The sequence below is a fragment of the Terrapene carolina genome, unplaced genomic scaffold (assembly GCF_002925995.2).
Source record: "Terrapene carolina triunguis isolate 2854851 unplaced genomic scaffold, T_m_triunguis-2.0 Scaffold247, whole genome shotgun sequence".
NCBI classification, from domain to species: domain Eukaryota; kingdom Metazoa; phylum Chordata; order Testudines; family Emydidae; genus Terrapene; species Terrapene triunguis.
Window position 1 is genome coordinate 12722426 of NW_020664598.1, and position 14459 is coordinate 12736884.

Consider the following 14459-nt stretch of genomic DNA (forward strand, 5'->3'; position numbering starts at 1 on the left):
CCAGAGCCCGCCCCCGCCGAGCGCCGCCGGAGCGCCCCCCCAGTGGAATGCCGAGCCGCACTCCTCCCGCCGCCCCTTACCAGGTGCCGCCCCAAGCATGTGCTTGGGTGCCTGGTGCCGGCCCTGCTCAGAACACCTGCCCTCCTCCGCATTCAACCATGAAGCAGCCACGCTGTCAGATGGAGCACAGCTAGGTTGAGATGGAGGAGACGTCCTGCCTCCTGGGAGAGGAGGTCCGGGCGTAGCGGCAGCCTGCAAGGGGGGCCGCTAAGAGTTGCAGGAGGGACCCGTACCAATGCTGACGGGCACAATCAGGGGCTACGAGGATCATCCTCGCTCCGTCTGACTTCACCTTCTGCAACACGTTGTCTATTAAGGGGAAGGGCGGAAAGGCATACAACAGGGGCCCCGACCATGGGAGCAGGAACGCATCCGATATCGCCCCGTCGCCCTGCCCCGTCCTGGAGCAGAATCGAGGACACTGTCAATTCTGGGCGGTGGCGAACAGGTCTACGTGGGGAGTGCCCCACTGTAGGAAGATCCATCTGGCCACGTCCCTGTGAAAGGACCACTCGTGCTGCTGGGAGAATACCCTGCTCAGGCGGTCCACAAGAGAGTTGCTCTTGCCCGGCAGGTAAAAAGCCCGCAGGAGTACATTGTGGGCTATACAAAACTCCCACAGGAGCTGGGTTTCCTGGCATAAGGCCCTGGAATGCATACCTGCTTGTTGACATGGTACATGGCGGTCATGTTGTCCGTAAGGACTCTGAGTACCCTCCCTTGGATGTGCTGGCTGAACGCCACACAGATGAGGCGAATGGCCCTGAGCTCCCTGACATTTATGTGGAGGGCTAATTCCCCTGGAGACCACAACCCCTGGGTCCTGAAGGGCCCCACGTGCGCTCCCCAGCCCAGGTCCGAGGCGTCCGACACTAGGTCTAGTAAGGGAGGAGGGTCCCTGAAGGGGATACCCCGGAGCATGTTGCCCAGGAGGGACCACCATTGGAGGCCTGCCACCACCCTGGACGGCACTGTGACCACCATGTCCAGGCTGTCCCTGACCTGGGAATACCTGGAGGCCAGCCACAGCTGGAGGGGCCTCATTCCAAGCCTGGCATGTCGCACTACATAGGTGCATGCTGCCATGTGGCCTAGGACCTTAAGGCACAGCCGTGCGTGGTTACCGGAAAGGCTGTGATCCGGGCAATGAGAGCTTTGAGCATCTCAAACCTGTCCCTTGGGAGGGAGGCCGAGGCTACCCGGGAATCTAGCAGTGCGCCTATAAAGGTTATGCGCTGAACTGGGATTAACGTGGATTTCTCCTCGTTTACCAGCAGGCCTAGGGTGCCGCAGGCGCCTAGCAGGTAGCTTGTCTGCTGCTGCACCAGGGATCGAGACCAGCCCTTGAGCAGCCAGTTGTCTAAGTAGGGGAAGATCTGCAGCCCTTTCCTCCTGAGGTGGGCTGCAACCACTGCCATACACTTTGTAAACACCCTGGGGGCCGTAGAGAGGCCAAAGGGGAGAGCTGTAAACTGGAAGTGGTCCTGTCCCACCAGGAAACGGAGGTAGCACCTGTGACCCTCGAAAATGTGGATGTGAAAATACGCATCCTGGAGGTCCAGTGACGTAAACAAATCCCGCTGGTCTAGGGATGGAATAATGGAGGCCAGGGACACCATGCGAAAGTTGTAACACACCAGGAACTGGTTGAGATTCTGCAGGTCGAGGACGGGCCGAAGCCCGCCCTTCGCCTTGGGGACGAGGAAATACCTAGAGTAAAACCCCTTGCCCTGGTCCTTTCGAGGCACCCTTTCCACTGCTCCCAAGGAAAGGAGGCGTTGTACCTCCTGACGAAGGAGGAGGGCATGCTCCGGAACCCTGGTCTGGCACCCTGACGGGGGGCAGTTGAGAGGGGTTGCCACAAACTGGAGCCTGTACCCTTGGGAGATGGTGCTGAGGACCCATTGGAGTCGGAAAACCAATAAACGGTTGAAAAAAGGCAACTTTATTAACTGGGGGGGGGGGGGAGTACTGGCAACAGGCCCGGTGACCCCCCTCAATAAGTCAAAAACGCCGTTTCCCGTGACGCTTGCCCTTCGAGGCACCAGGTTGCTGGGTCGAGCGGGATTGGCGTTGTGACCTGCGCCTCTGATCCCTCTGCCGCTTAGGCGGGTGTTCATATCTACCCTTAGCTTGTGGAGCGGGGGGTTGAGGTCTGGGCTTGTCCTTTGCAGGTGGGACATACAGGCCCAGCGTCTGCAGGGTGGTACGGGAATCCTTCATCCCATGCAGACGGGTATCAGTCTGATCAGCAAACAGGGCCTTGCCATCAAACAGCAGGTCCTGCATTATCGACTGCGATTCAGAGGAGAGCCCCGAGAGGGAAAGCCACGATGCTCGCCGCAGGGAGACGGCTGTAACCCAGGAGCGGGCAGCCGTGTCCGCAGTGTCCGAAGCAGCCTGGAGAGCCGCCTTGGCTGCTGTCGCCCCTTCTTGGACGAGCGCCCGAAACTCCTTCACCTCGGTATGAGGAAGGAAGCACTCAAACTTGGGGAGAGATCCCCAAAGGTTAAACTCGTAGCGGCCCAGAAGCACCTGATGGTTGGCCACGCGGAGTTGGAAACTCATCGATGAGTAAGACTTTCGTCCGAAAGAGTCAAGTCTACGAGCGTCCCTGTCCTTGGGCGTGGGCGCAGTCTGACCATTCCTCTTGGGGTGGTGGACCGACTCTACCACCAGGGAGTTAGGGACTGGGTGAGTGTAGAGGTACTCAAGACCTTTGGCAGGGACGAAGTACTTCCTCTCAGCCTTTTTGGAAATAGGGGCAAGGGAGGCCGGCGTTTGCCAAAGGCCAGCGGTGATATTGGCAACTCCTTGATGAAAGGGGAGCGCCACACACCCCGGGACCGAGGAGGCGAGGACATTAAAAAGTGTGTCGGAGGGCTCCTCCATCTCCTCGGCCTGGAGCTCGAGGTTGGCTGCCACCCTCCAAAGCAGCTCTTGATGGGCCTTAAAGTCCTCTTGTGAAGAGGGAGGCAGTATAGCAACCGAATCGCCCTGCGCCATCGAGGTGGAAGGTACAGCACCTTCAACGGCAAGTGGCACCGTGGGCTTACTTCTGGGTCCGGTGCCAGAGCCGGTGTCGGAGGATTGGCACCCACAGCTTGATCCCGGTACCGCGGCGATGCGGGGCGGCCCTGGGAAGCTCCCGCCACAGAGCGAGGACTGAGGTGCGCCGGAGCCTGAGGCCACGGCACTAGCTGGCACCACTGACCCTGCCATGGCACAGCCTAGAGTAGAGGCACGTCAGGTGCCGGAGGTGTAGGTTGGTCCGGCAGCACGGCTCGGCCCCGGGATAGACGACTGTGCGTCAACACCGAGGTTCGGGAAGAGCGAACAGTGCCGTAAGAACAGCTGGAATGGTCCCGGTCATGACGGCTCCTGCCCCGGGACTTCGACCTGGAGGACGACAAGATGTAAACATCCGAGGAGCTGCGTCTGGACTGTTTGCGGCGCCGGTGGGCCCGGTGCCTCAGTGCCGGGGAATGCGGGGACGCGCTGCGAGCCTGACCTCTACGGTGCTGGGTCCTGGAGTGGGAGCGACGGTGCCGATGGAGTCGCGACCTGTTCCTCTCAGAGTCGCTGGAAGAAGAGGGATGGTGTCGCCTCTTTCTTCCTGCACGACGGCGCTCAGGACCAGAAGAGTGGGAAACACTCATGACGGAGTCATGACGCAGGGTCGATGTGCGTCGTGAAGCCCTGCTAGGTGCCTCGACCCGGGAAGGTGCTTCAATCTCCGACTCCTCCGGGGAAGGCTGGTGGGCAATCAAGGACGGCTTCCCATGGTACGGGGGGCCCGAGTGCTGCTGCGCCACCAGCACCGGAAGCATCCATATATCACGCGCGGCCTGAGCTGCCTCTGGCGTCGAGGGCATGCACACCTCCGGAGAGGCTCGCGCAGATGGGACTGGACTACTCCGCTCAGCGCAAGTCGGAGGTCTGTCCCGATGGGGATCGTGGGCTGCCCAACTCAGGTCTAGCCTCACCCCTAGTCTTTTCCCGGTGCCTCTGCGATTTTCCCATCCTCTTAGCTGGGGAACAGTGCCGGGACATCGAAGGTGCCTCACTGCGCACCGAGGACGCGGTACCGGGAGCAGATTCAGAGCGGTGCTCGGGAGGCACTTCACCGTGTGCTGACGACGTGGATCCCGGCGCGGTGCCGGCTCGACGCGCCGGTGCCAATGCCGACTCCATTAAAAGCGCTCGGAGTCGGATCTCACGCTCCTTCTTCGTTCGCGGCTTGAAGGAGCGGCAGATCTTACACTTCTCACTAATGTGAGACTCGCCCAGACAGCGAAGACACAGATTGTGGATCACTTCTGGGCATAGAATTGCGACAAGAGTCGCACGACTTGAAGCCTGGGCCACGGGGCATGCCTCGAGCCAGGCACTAACAGAAGAAAAGTTCAGCAAAGAAACGGTTCAGTGAACTAGATACCACTAAGGCTATAACGCTGCAGCCAAGGCTGGAGCAAGTTCCGACTACCTTCACTGGTGGCAAGAAGGAACTGAGGGTGGGTGGAGCACGCAGCCCCCTTTATGGCGTGATATACGGCGCCACTCCGGGGGTCGCAGTGGTGCTCCACCACTACGGATACTGCTAAGGGAAAAACTTCCGGCACCGGTGCACGCGGCGAGCACGCACACCTATAGTGGAATACACATGAGCAATCACTCGAAGAAGAACATACGTTTTTAACCAATGGGGTCAGTCCCAGAATAACCACACTAGCTGAGAATTGGGCTTGGTTAGTGTTCTCAATGCTTATTATGCGGTGCTGTACAGCATCACCTGACTCAACCCTCTTTGAAGCAAAGTTACAATGAGCACCAGTTCATTGTTGTAGCCATGTCGGTCCCAGGACATTAGAGAGACAGAGTGGGTGAGGTAATCTCATTTAATTGGACCTCTTTGTAAGGTCGAAAGCCTCTCTCTCTCTCTCTCTCTCTCTCACCAACAGAAGTTGATCCAATAAAAGATATTACCACACCCACCTTGTCTCTCTAATGAGCACCAAGGCAGGAATTTCATCCCATTGCCAGTGGATATGTAGGGATGAAAAAAGGGACTCTCTCAGAAGGGGAGAAGAGATATTTAGGGCTGATCCAAATGAAGAGTCTCTTTGATTTTTCCCTTTACAGTGAGGTTTATTCTAAATTGTAAATAGGGTTTTAAAAAAGGGACCTAAAACGAGCTCCAATTCCCATAGCAATTCTCCCTCAGCGACTGGGTGCCTAAAATTAGATGCTTTAGCCTACCAGGTTTGGATCGTCATAGGATGTCTTGCTGATGCAATAGAGGACAAAGGGGACCTACTCAAATTTAGCCTTTAGTACCTCCTGATTAGGAAGTATTATTTTAGGCACAGCTCTCTTCTGCCCAAGACAAGTATGGGTATTTTGGGAAAAGGTCTGAAATGAGAGCCACAAGAAAAAATGCCACCACAAGGGAATTTAACAATTGTTTGCTATAACCTCATTCTCATGATTCTGCATTTACATAATCAGCAACCTACAATCATAATCAGGAGATGCAACACAGGTTCTAGAGCTGGGCAGGACACCCTTTTCCCATCCTGGTAAAAAAAATTCAAAACTTCAGATTTTCTTGTCCTGAATCGGGACGAAAAGTTGAAATCTCAAATTTTCATGAACCAACCACTGGGAAAACAATTTCACTTTCGGTCAATCAAAAACATTTCATGTAACCATTTTGAAATGTTCTGTTTTGTCTTTATTTCTCTATAAGTAGCTTAGGTTTCTAAACAAAAAGTCATTTCAAACCAAAACCAGATTTTTCCATTTTGGAAGCATCAAAATGGGATGGTTTGACCATTTGAAAATTTGTCCAAACCAAACCTTTCCCACAAAAGTTCTGGTTTAATATCTGCATTTTTCAGTGAAAAAAATGTGATGTTGCAAATTCCCAACCAATTCTACTATATTCACATGGGATAGAGGTAAACCTGATGGACAGCTGAGAGGTGCAATAAAAGGGTTGTTTTTATTCTATTGTAGGAATATCCCGCTGAGCGTGATCGTGTCCTTGCTCATTGTTACTCTAGGGTACCTTCTCATTAACGTCTCCTACTACGCAGTCCTGACAGCAGAGGAAGTGCTGGCCTCGGAGGCTGTGGCTGTGGTATGGTCCTTTGTTTTTATTGGATATTTTCAGTATAACACAGATAATTCACATCTGGGACCAGAAGGGCTACTGGAGAGAGGCCAGAGATTCATTAAAGGAAGGAACAGATTGCAGATTCTTATGCCGGGGCAAATGTCTGTTTAAACATATGGCAAGAAGGAAGAAGTATAAAGGAGCTGATCTAGGAATAGTATAGCTCTCATAAGGAGTGTCTGTCCTCTTTAGCAAGAAGAAATATACTTACAGCCACTGAATTGCAGGGGTTTGCCCCAATTTTTCATGGGGTTTATATGATCCATTACCCCTTCCACATTTTGTCCCCCAGCCCCCAGTCTTGCAGGCTATAACTTTATATAAAATTCTTTATACTGACAACTTTGCTCCTGCCTCCCAGCAATTCTTCTGAAATGACTCACCTGTTGGATTGCTTGTAAGGTTCTCTTGCCTCTTAGTAATAATGGAGACGGGATTAGCTTGAGGTGGTGATAAAACCTGGCTTTTCCACCAGCGCAATTATAGAAACCCACATGTGAGACAGGTGTAACGAACCCTGAATAACTGGGTTCTCTATTTTTTCCCCCAGAGCTTTGTAGATCGAGCTTTTAAGAGCATTTCCTCAGCAATTCCAATCCTAGTTGCTCTGTCCTGCTTTGGTTCTCTGAATGGAGGAATCTTTGCAGCTGCAAGGTAAAAGCCTGTCCTTTCTAAAACCAAACATCTCTTCCATACTAAAACCAGCTAATCTTTAGTTCAAAACACACTTTCTGCAGCCCTTGATCTGCTAAAAAACATTCATGTCAATCAATGGACTGAAGACACCCTATCACAAGCGAAAGCTATATTAATGCTATAACAAGTATCCTGCCATCAGGGCACTTCACACTTAAGGTTGCCATCTATGTTGTATGCCTCTTGTGGCTTTCGTTTTGCTGGTGTGGTTTGATTTCTTTCATTGTCTAACATGAAGCTTAAGGGGAAACTCAAGAGCCAGGGAGCTGCAAAAACACACATGCTGTATCATGAGCTCCCCCTGCTGGTGATGAGTAATATTGTATCTATCTTGGTTTCTACAGCTGGTCAAAACTTTCAAAAAAAAAGGCGCATAATCAGAAATATTTTCATTAAAAAAAATCCCAAAACGTAACTGAAAATCTTGTACAAAATGAAAAATTTTCACAAAATTGCTTACCTTCTTTCCATCCCGTTCTGCTTCTTTCTAACAGGATGTTGTTTGCAGCTTCCAGGGAAGGACAGTGGCCTCCACTCTTCTCCATGATCCATAGGCGAAGAAACACCCCCTTCCCAGCCCTTTTATTAATGGTGAGCAGAGCTTTCTGGATTCTGAACGAGGCTTGAGGGTTTTTTAAACTCTCATTCTTAGAGAATGAACTCATCTGCCCTCCCCACCCCCGCACTAAACCCATTTCATTAATGAACTATGATAATAATATAAAAAATTAAAATGTATCATTTACTATGGCGTAGCACCTAAAGCTCCACTGTACAAATGTATCATAAGTGACGGCTCCTGTCCCAAGCACTTGATGGTCTACGGGTGTGTCTACACTGCACGCTTTTTTTTTTGTGGTGGTGTGTAGAGTACCTACCCATGTCGCCTCTCCCCCAGCACAGGTATAAAGAGCAGTGTAGCTGGTGAGGCACAGCGTAGGTGAGTAGAGAACAGACACACCTGAAGGGTGTGGTGGGTATGTATGTGAGGACCTACTTTACAGGCACTCTATTCACCCAAGCCAGGTCTCCCTGTCCACACTATTTTTAGAGCTGTAGTGTCCCTGCAGCTGGAGCCCTCCCCCCCACACACACACACAGGCTGTGGAAAGTTAGCAGGGAAAGGCTGTTCCAGCTCCCTGTTGTTGGAGCCTACACCTGCAGCAGAGAAAGGCTGTGTCAGAGGGGTTTCCTCATTGCCTCCCCCCACCAGAACCTTTCCCTGACACATGAAGCTACACACCTCAGTGTGGCTGCAGCCCACTTTTAACTATGGCAAATAGCTACATGTACCCAGCGTGCTGTGGGCAGCCCTGTGCAGCGCTGACGTAGCCTAAAAGACAAGACAACACAAGTGAATGAGACAGGGAGAGGGTCGAGTAGCAATACCAATGTTTTTGCACAAAGTAGCTGTGAGTGTCATTCTTAACCAGTCACTAGCAGGGATCACAACTCCCACCTGCCTAGCCCTTAACAGATGGCATTGTCTGGTCTGCCCCCACAGACTGGAATTCTTAACTGGACTTTCCACTGTCCACATAAACCCGCTGCCATCGTAATTGGCACTGTTCAGTGCCCTTGCTGCCCAAGAACACAATGGGTATGCTGGCTGAACTACTGTACCTTCTTCAGAGCAGGGTTCGGGACACTTTATTGGGGCAGCATATGGGAAGCTTGCACTGCTACTTCCCATGTTGTAGCTGTTCATTGTCTAGACAGAAGACATCAGTTGACAGCACTATCAAACCTACCACTCTGTAGGAGTGCTAAATTCACATTAGCACATTTTTATAGAAGAAAAAACTCCTATTTGGAATCCAATTGTGCAGTAACTAATCTATAGGACAAGTGATCTGATTTCAGAGCCCTGGACGTCACTTCCTTCCCTCCTTTGTTGGTCACAGGAAGTTGTTGTGTCTTGTTTCATATTAAATTGTAAGCTCTTCAGGACAGGAGCTGTGTTACCTGTTTGTTTCCACACAGCATCTAGCACAGTGCGGCCCTGGTGCTTTCAGGTGCTACCACAATAGAATACCTTCAAAGATCCTTGTGGCACCAAGTAATCTGAGACTAATAAAGTGCTTCCTGGAGGGGTCCAAATTCTAGCTCTGGTGGACTTTGCATTAAAGGAAAGGGTTGGCTTTTCATCTATTTCACATGAGAGAGAAATTTTTCAAAGGGCAATTTGACACCCAACTCCCATTGACAGTCAGTGGGAATTGGAAACCTAACTCCCATTTGTTCCTTTAAAATCTCCTCCTAAACTAAGTTTAAAAAAAAAAAACCCTTCTCAACTCAGGGTTTCTTATAGTGCCCCATGAACACAGGAGCTAAGAGTTTCCCAAGCAAACTAAATCTGCACAGTAAGGACTTAAGTCTCCTGCTCTTTTTACTTACTGGAGGCCCTGTGATTTAGTTAATACCATACTTACACAGGTTGAGAAAACACACCAGCACCATTAAGGAGACCGAAAGAACATAAGACAATAGCACTTTATAACTGTTGTAAGACCTACACAAGTAACAAGGGGTGGAAAGGAAAAGCATCTTCCCTAGGTGTTACTGCAGTGCTTAATACTGTATTTTCGTCTGTGTCCTAGTTGCCTCTGATCTTCTTGATGGTGTTGATTGGCGATCTCTATGGCCTATTGAACTTCTATAGCTTTTCACGCTGGCTCTTCATAGGACTGGTGACCCTGGGGCTCATGATACATCGTTATCGGCATCCTGAGATACCGAGGCCCTTCAAGGTACAAGGAGATCCAGCTAACAACAGCTACGCAAAACAACACAATGTGGGGATTTTGAAAAAGGAGTAGTTTAGATGTGAAAGGACAGAGATCGGCAAAAGCGGCTGCATGAGATCAAATGGTCCTCCAGTATTCTGTACTTGTTTCATCTGGAGACAAGGAACCCAAATGACAAACTATTGTAATTATAGTGAGTTAGATAAGGCCACTAGTTTGTTTCTGCTTATAGAATAGCAACAAATTGCAGCCTCCTGGCTATTAGCATAGCTTGAAAGAAGTTCAGTACTGATATAGTTAATGGCAGTGGTAAGACATGAAAAACACAGCTGATTTTGCTTAAGTTTTGTGTCTGAGCAGGCAAATGCTCCTACTGATACACAACCAGTGACAGCTGCAGTGTAGAAAATGACCATATGATGCTTCCCCCCCAAGCACAGCAACACTGCAAAATGCAACCAGCTGAATGAAAACTATGCATGTCAAATGTTCAGCACAGCTCTCTCAGCTGCAACAACTCATTAAAGTCAATGGAAATCATGCAGGTAAAACTGCAGAAATCTGAAACTTAGCCCAGTTATGTTAAGTTTTGTTGCAACAAAAAAAACAAAGCTCAGTACAAAACCAATCCAATCAAGTGCATCCCAAACCAGAATAATGCTCTGTCCTCTCAAGTTCAGATATTTTCAGGACTACTATAGCTTAGAAAGTGAAACCACTACCATGCAGTTTCAGTGCTTTGTACAAATGTCTTGTTTGTTGTTGCTCGATATTATGACAGCAATCTAGTCGGTACATGACTGCAAGCTCTGCCAGCTGACTGCTTAGAAAGACCTTCCATTTCCTAGATTTCCTCTCTTTTCTAGGTGCCTCTATTCATCCCATTGGTTTTCACAATAATATGTTTCTTCATCGTGGGAATGTCCCTTTATTCGGATCCTGTGAACACAGGCATTGGCTGTGCCATAACTCTGACTGGTCTGCCTGTCTACTATCTGGTGGTCCAGAAATCAAGAATACCAGCCAGCTGCAGTGCAATGTTCAGTAAGTACAGGCAGTAACTTTAGATCTAACACCAAATGTCTTTCTAAAAAAATAGGTTCTTGTTCAAACATGTGTAATGCAGGAATCTCACTGCTAAGGTTCTATGGCCTGTGTTAATGCAAGTGGTCAGACTAGATGATCACCATAGTTCCTTCGGACCTTAAAAAGGAAGAGATTCATAGATTCAGACTTTAAGGCCAGAAGGGACCATCATGATCCTCTAAGGCTGACCTCCTGCACGTCGCAAGCCACAAAACCTCACCCACCCACTGCTGTTACAGGCCCTAACCTCTGCCTGAGTTACTTGATTTAAATCTTGATTTAAAGACTTCAAGTTACCGAGAATCCACCATTTACTCTAGTTCAAACCAGCAAGTGACCCGTGCCCCATGTTATACTTGTGAAGCAGGGATATTTTAAAGCAAAAGTGTGAGTCTTGCATATTCCCATGCAAAATTATGCATACACTAGCAGTGACTCACCACAAACATCCAATTCTAGGATTAAAAAGCGTCATTACCCTTCCAACCACAGTCAATAGCAGCAGGCTAGACAGCACTGCAATTATAATCTCCTCACCCTTTATCCACTAGCCATAGTCTGTCTGATTCAGGTTCTTACAACTTATCACTATGCATCTGAGAAACTGTTGTCCTTGCCCACCGTCAGGCCTATTTGGGAAATAAGGAAGAGTTCTCCAGAAAAAGCACACACAAGACCTTTCTTATGCAACAGGTTGCAAGTCATATGTACTATTCTATTACAGCAGCACCTTGATGCCATAAATCAGGGCCCCATTGTACTAGGCACCCCCTGGTAAGTAGAGGTCAAACAAAACTGCACTGGAAGCCACATAGGAATACTTTAAGGTGGCTATTTAAGACAGAGGGTTGCACAGGGGAGTTGGTCCTTGGTGCAGTTTTCACTAATTCTGTGTAAGAGGTGTTGCAGAAGGAGTGCTGGGGGACTCTTTGGACAGAGATTGTCCTAGTTCAGCAGTTTTCATTTATGGAATAAACTTCCCCTTCCCCACCCCCAAACTGGCTTCCTTTTCAGCCAGTGTTTTCTCCTCTCAGCTCTTTATTGCATTGTGTTTAGATTCCATGACGGTGAAGCTACAGGTCCTGATGGAAGTCATCCCGCAGGAAATCCAGACCTACTGAAAGTCTCTTGCATCAGTGCCCAGAGTTCAGACTTAACACAAAAAGGCACATTCTTGGCAGCAGCTGGTAAAGAATCCAAGCAATGGGATCCACAAGACCTTCAATAAGATCGACCATAAGTGGGGACCAAGGCTATTTTAATGTTAACATTACCATGGTCACCTTCATGAACCCTTACCTAATGCTGGTTTGTTCAGATGCTCGCGTATAAAAAGGTTTCTTTTTAGAGTCAGACTACTTCAGTGATGTTACAATCCAGTACTCCCAACACCAATAATTCATTACTGTGGGGGTGAATCTGAAGTCAAACTGGATGGTGGCGTTTTCCAATAAATGGAGCAAAGGACAAAGCTACCTTCAATGCATATCATTATAGGAACCAATAACAGGGAAAGGGAATAAGAAAATACGATAATTTAGAGAGAAGAAATCGTTTTCCAAAACCCTTAAAGTATGCCTGAGCAACTTTCACGTTGAAGCTGCCCAGGATAGACTGAGCAGAGAGTGGCCATGGAGTCTTTCAGTGTAGGGAGGGACACATCAGTCTTCTCATCGAACAATTTGGTTCAACCCAGCCACAATGTGGGAGATCACTCTCCTATCAATAAACTTCTGAACTTCACAACCAAGCAAAAGAGGACTGGGAGTAGTGTTCATGATAATTGTGCAGGTCGTCACTACTAGCCCTAACCCTTAGGCATTAAGTTTATTCTCAAACAGTAAAAGGGTTATTTAAAGGTGATGCTGGAAAATCATAGTGGCAACAGAACTGTTGTATTTAGCAACTAGAATTTTTCCTTCTATTTTAAAGAAAATGGAAATTGAAAGAAAGGGAAAGACGAGGGTGGAGGGTAAGGATATGCTGAATGTATTGTTTTGATGCTGCTGCCTGAGGACAATTTGAGTTTTGGAAAAAAGTTTAGAAACAGCTATGGTTAGGGTTTCTCACTCCAGTCTGGCAATGCTGCAGAGGGGCTGCTCTCAGCTTCAGAGAGAATGTCATCTTTCCAGCCACTTTGAGCAACCGCACAAACTACAGGGAATCCTCCCAGTAGGCATTATAAACATGTATTCTACATATGCAATACACATGGATATTTGTCAAGAACACTATTGAACATTAAATTTTTAAATGAAAACCCACAAAACAAAAACGCTCCTGTCAGCAACCACTTCATTACTGAAAAATGCGATTTCTAATCAGGGCAGCTGAGATACCCACTGGCGCATCATAAATCACTTCCCATTTTGCTTAAATATTGTGGATTTAACTTTTTAAAAGGTGAATTTCATATGGGTAAGAAAGTTGGGTTAATAGTGTTGAAGCTTGACATTTTATTTAGCCACAGAAAAAGTACATTAGATACACTGCATTTCTCCACAATGTCCCACTAGTGCCTCAATCCTGAGCTGGAGAAACAGTTGCTGGGAATGATAATTCAAATTGATATCACATTTAACACTTTATCTCCCTGCTAAGACTGGAAACTTCAGTGTCACTTGTGGCACTCATTTTATAATGTGCACATCTGTCTATTAGCATTTGGAGTGTGATCAACTCATTTCAGAGCCATGAGATAGATAGTAACCTGATCCCCACCGACACAGGCTAAATGTGAACTGACAATCCAGAAGCAAAAAGCTACCTATTACACATCTGAGCCAGCGGTTCTCAAACTGTGGGTCGGGACCCCAAAATGGGTCACAACCCCATTTTAATGGGGTCACCAGGGCTGGCTTAGACTTGCTGGGGCTTGTGGCTGAAGCCTGAGCCCCACTGCTTGGGGCCGAAGCCGAAGCCTGAGGTATTCAGCCCTAGGCGGCAGGGCTCTTACAGGTCCCCTGGCTGGGGCTGAACCCCTTGGGCTTCAGCTTTGACCCCTTCCAGACCCAGGGCAGTGGGGCTTGGGCTTTGACTCCGGCTCCCACACCCAGGGCAGTGAGAATCAGGCAGACTCAGGCTTTGGTCCCCCCTTCTGGGGTCATGTCTTAATTTTTGTTGTCAGAAGGGGGTCATGGTGCAATGAAGTTTGAGAAACCCTGATCTGAGCCATCCAAGCTCCTCCTAACACCACTTTTTAAAACATTCAGTTTAAACAGTGAAAATATTCTTCTGATTGCTTCCCACTCTGAGGATTCAAAACCCACTAATGCAGAAGCACTGTATCCACATAGAAAAGGCACTATAGTGTCATAAATAAAATAACTGTCACATGATGGAACTGAAGCATGTAATTCCCCATACAATTAATTGCAAAACAGGAATTGCTATACTGGATCTGTCCCCTGGGCCATCCAGTCCAGTATCCTGACAGTGGCCAACACCAGATGTTTAAGAAGGTGGAAGAAACCTCCCAATACCTACTAATTCTAGATTGGCTTAAGAGTGAAGCATGAAGATTAATATCTCTTCCAAAGTGTATATTAGCATTAAGTAATTAGAAGTTTGTTCACACTCCACCTCTCCCCATCACAGGGGACTGTATTAGCAGGTCTTCGTTTTGCTGACTTCTTCATAAAAGTGTGGCTTGCAATTTCACAAGTTACCACCAGGGTATATACTTGGATCAC

The 14459-nt window shown here is 48.5% G+C and overlaps 1 protein-coding gene across 1 annotated transcript in view; it reads left to right on the forward strand.

Annotated features, from left to right (window-relative positions):
• LOC112114722 (cystine/glutamate transporter-like) overlaps window positions 1–11995 on the forward strand; it is a 38424-nt gene extending 26429 nt beyond the window's left edge. The window contains exons 7-12 of the mRNA XM_026657545.1: window positions 6079–6202; window positions 6789–6892; window positions 7429–7525; window positions 9535–9690; window positions 10538–10725; window positions 11824–11995. Coding sequence (XP_026513330.1) covers window positions 6079–6202; window positions 6789–6892; window positions 7429–7525; window positions 9535–9690; window positions 10538–10725; window positions 11824–11995 — 841 coding nt within the window. The remainder of the gene's footprint in view (window positions 1–6078; window positions 6203–6788; window positions 6893–7428; window positions 7526–9534; window positions 9691–10537; window positions 10726–11823) is intronic.
• Window positions 11996–14459: the final 2464 nt, after the last annotated feature.